The sequence below is a fragment of the Colobus angolensis genome, unplaced genomic scaffold (assembly GCF_000951035.1).
Source record: "Colobus angolensis palliatus isolate OR3802 unplaced genomic scaffold, Cang.pa_1.0 Scaffold71, whole genome shotgun sequence".
NCBI classification, from domain to species: Eukaryota; Metazoa; Chordata; class Mammalia; order Primates; family Cercopithecidae; genus Colobus; species Colobus angolensis.
The window spans coordinates 10,689,112-10,692,323 of record NW_012120821.1 but is presented as its reverse complement, the minus strand read 5'-3'; the positions used below and the strand labels follow the sequence as shown (position 1 = coordinate 10,692,323).

General features: G+C 38.6%; 1 protein-coding gene across 1 annotated transcript in view; it reads left to right on the top strand.

Moving 5' to 3' along the window:
• Nucleotides 1-3,212, top strand: part of CNTRL (centriolin) — a 95,673-nt gene that overhangs the window by 43,477 nt on the left and 48,984 nt on the right. The window contains exon 14 of the mRNA XM_011927399.1: nucleotides 524-744. Coding sequence (XP_011782789.1) covers nucleotides 524-744 — 221 coding nt within the window. The remainder of the gene's footprint in view (nucleotides 1-523; nucleotides 745-3,212) is intronic.

The window sequence follows — 3,212 nt, the reverse complement described above, 5'->3', positions numbered from 1 at the left end:
CTCTGTCACCCAGGCTGGAGTGCAGTGGCCTGATCTCGGCTCACTGCAGCCTCCGCCTCCTGGGTTCAAGTGATTCTCCTGTCTCAGCCTTGTGAGTAGCAGGGACTACAGGCACGTGCCACCATGCCCGGCTAATTTTTTGTATTTTTAATAGAGATGGGGTTTCACTGTGTTAGTCAGGATGGTCTCAATCTCCTGACCTCATGATCCTCCCACCTTGGCCTCCCAGAGTGCTGGGATTGCAGGCTTGAACCACCGCACCTGGCCGAAATTAAACTTTTTACAGCATGAATCAGGTATTTTACACGCATAGCCCCTAAATATGCTATTTTTATTTTATACCTGCTTAATAGTCCTGTACTATCTATAATAGGAAGAAAATATAACGTTACGTTTTGAAAAAGACAAATGATAGGAAATAATTGAAAGCTTAGAATTTCACTCTTGGCCAATAACAAAATGCTGATGAGACAATGCAGTACTTTAAAAAGATATATTATTACCCTTTTTGCATCTTGCTTAGGCCAGATAGCAGCAAATGAAGCCCTGAAGAAGGATTTAGAAGGTGTCATCAGTGGGTTGCAAGAATACCTGGGGACCATTAAAGGCCAGGCAACTCAGGCCCAGAATGAGTGCAGGAAGCTGCAGGATGAGAAAGAGACGTTGTTGCAGAGATTGACAGAAGTCGAGCAGGAGCGAGACCAACTGGAAATAGTTGCCATGGATGCAGAAAATATGAGGAAGGTATGATTTTTTTTGCTGCCTATTTTCCTTAGCTTCATAAGTAGATAGTGTCCAAATTAAGTTAGTTGGAGGAGTTAACAGTACATTTTTAAGTGGGAAAAAGTATTAGTGGCTATATGGTGATTTTTTCCTTTTAAAAGTTGGGCTTTTTTTTTTTTTCTTGTTTAGCTGTGATACATTTGGAATTATTTTTTCTTTGCTCGGAAAAGGAAGATTATTTAGGCTGCATTTCTATCCCTGAAAGATATTGTTGCCAAATAACTCTAAAGAATATGAAATGGTAGCTATTACAAATACTGTATTAAATGTTCATATTTTATTTGTGCTGCAAAATTGAGCACAGAATGGTTTTTCTTATTCTTGTGGTTACTAGATAATTTTAACATTATTTTATAGCTAACAAGACAGACATACTGTTTTAAATTATACCCTTATGAACCTGATTTGTTGCCCATTCATTTGGAGATTTACCTTGCGCTATTTTAGTTGTTTGGAAAATGTTATCATATGTGAGAACCAGAGATTTCCAAACTTCTTGCTCAGTAGAGCTGGCTCCAGAAATTGAATTAATATATTTTAATATTATGAAATATCTCAGGCATATTTAAAAAATCACAAATAATATTTCACATCATGTACTCACAACTCAGCTTAAGAAATAAAACATTATACATATAGTTGAAATCCTCTGTCTACTCCTTTCCAGAAGTAACAAAGTTCTGAATATGGTTATTATTTCCCTGCACCTCTATTCTTTTATCATATATGTAAACATCCGTAAGCAATATATAGTATTTTCCATGATTTTAAGACTTATACAAAATGTATCATAAGGTACATATTTGGCCACTTTCTTTCTTCCTTCATGTTTATGTCTTTTTTGTTTTTGTTTTTGAGACAAAGTTTCACTCTTGTTGCCCAGGCTGGAGTGCAATGGCGAGATCTCGGCTTACTGCAGCCTCTGCCTCCTGGATTCAAGCGATTATCCTGCCTCTGCCTCCCGAGTAGCTGAGATTACAGGCTTTCACCACCATGCCCGGCTGATTTTGTATTTTTAGTAGAGACGGGGTTTCTCCGTGTTGATCAGGCTGGTCTCAAACTCCCGACCTCAGGTGATCCGCCCACCTTGGCCTCCCAAAGTGCTGGGGTTACAGGTGTGAGCCATGGCGCCTGGCATATGTTTTCGAGAATTATGCACACTGATAGATGCAGTTCTACTTTGTTCATTTGTACTGATATATGTACCATCCTGCTTTATGGACATACTACAAATTTATTATTTATTCATTCTCTTTTTGGGGGACATTTAGGTGATTTCTAGTCTTATGCTATTGCAGACAATGCTGAGCATAACATTCTTGCACACATCTTGAACACATGGGGACTATGCTCAGAAGCAGAACTGTGGGTCAGAGAATATGTCCATCCTTAATTAAGTTCAGTAGATATTGTCAAATTACTTTTCATAGTGAGTTTATCAGCTTCTACTCCCACCAGCAATGTGAGGGCTACCATTCTGCCACATTCTTGCCAACGCTGTAGTGTTGTCCAATTTTTTTTTAAAACTTTTATTTTGAAATAACTTCAAACTTGCAGGAAAGTTGCAAGAGGAATACAAGTAACTCACATTTGCCTTTCATTCCGAGTCACCAATTACTATTTTAACACATTTGCTTTATCTCCTCATGTGTAATTTTTACATGATTTTATATACTTTTTTGTTATTATTATACTTTAAGTTCTAGGGTACGTGCAGATTTGTTACATAGGTATACACATGTTTCACATTGGTTTCAAATTAACTCATCATTTACATTAGGTATTTCTCCTAATGCTATCCCTCCCCTCCTAGTCCCCCACCCCATGACAGGCCCCAGGATTTGATGTTCCCTGCCCTCTGTCCAAGTGTTTTCATTGCTCAGTTCCCACCTATGAGTGAGGACATGTGGTGTTTGGTTTTCTGTCCTTGTGATAGTTTGCTAAGAATGATGGTTTCTAGCTGCATCCATGTCCCTGCAAAGGACGTGAACTCATCCTTTTTCATGACTGCATAGTATTCCATGGTGTATATGTGCCACATTTTCTTAATCCAGTCTATCACTGATGGACATTTAGGTTGGTTCCAAGTTTTTGCTATTGTGAATAGTGCCACAATAGACATACGTGTGCTTGTGTCTTTATAGTAGCATGATTTATAATCCTTTGGGTATATACCCAGTAATGGGATGGCTGGGTCAAATGGTATTTCTAGTTCTAGATCCCTGAGGAAACGCCACACTGTCTTCCATAATGGTTGAACTAGTTTACACTCCCACCAACAGTGTAAAAGTGTTCCTATTTCTCCACGTCCTCCCCAGCATGTTGTTTCCTGACTTTTTAATGATCACCATTCTTACTGGTGTGAGATGGTATCTCATTGTGGTTTTGATTTGCATTTCTCTGATGGCCAGTGATGATGAGCATTTTTT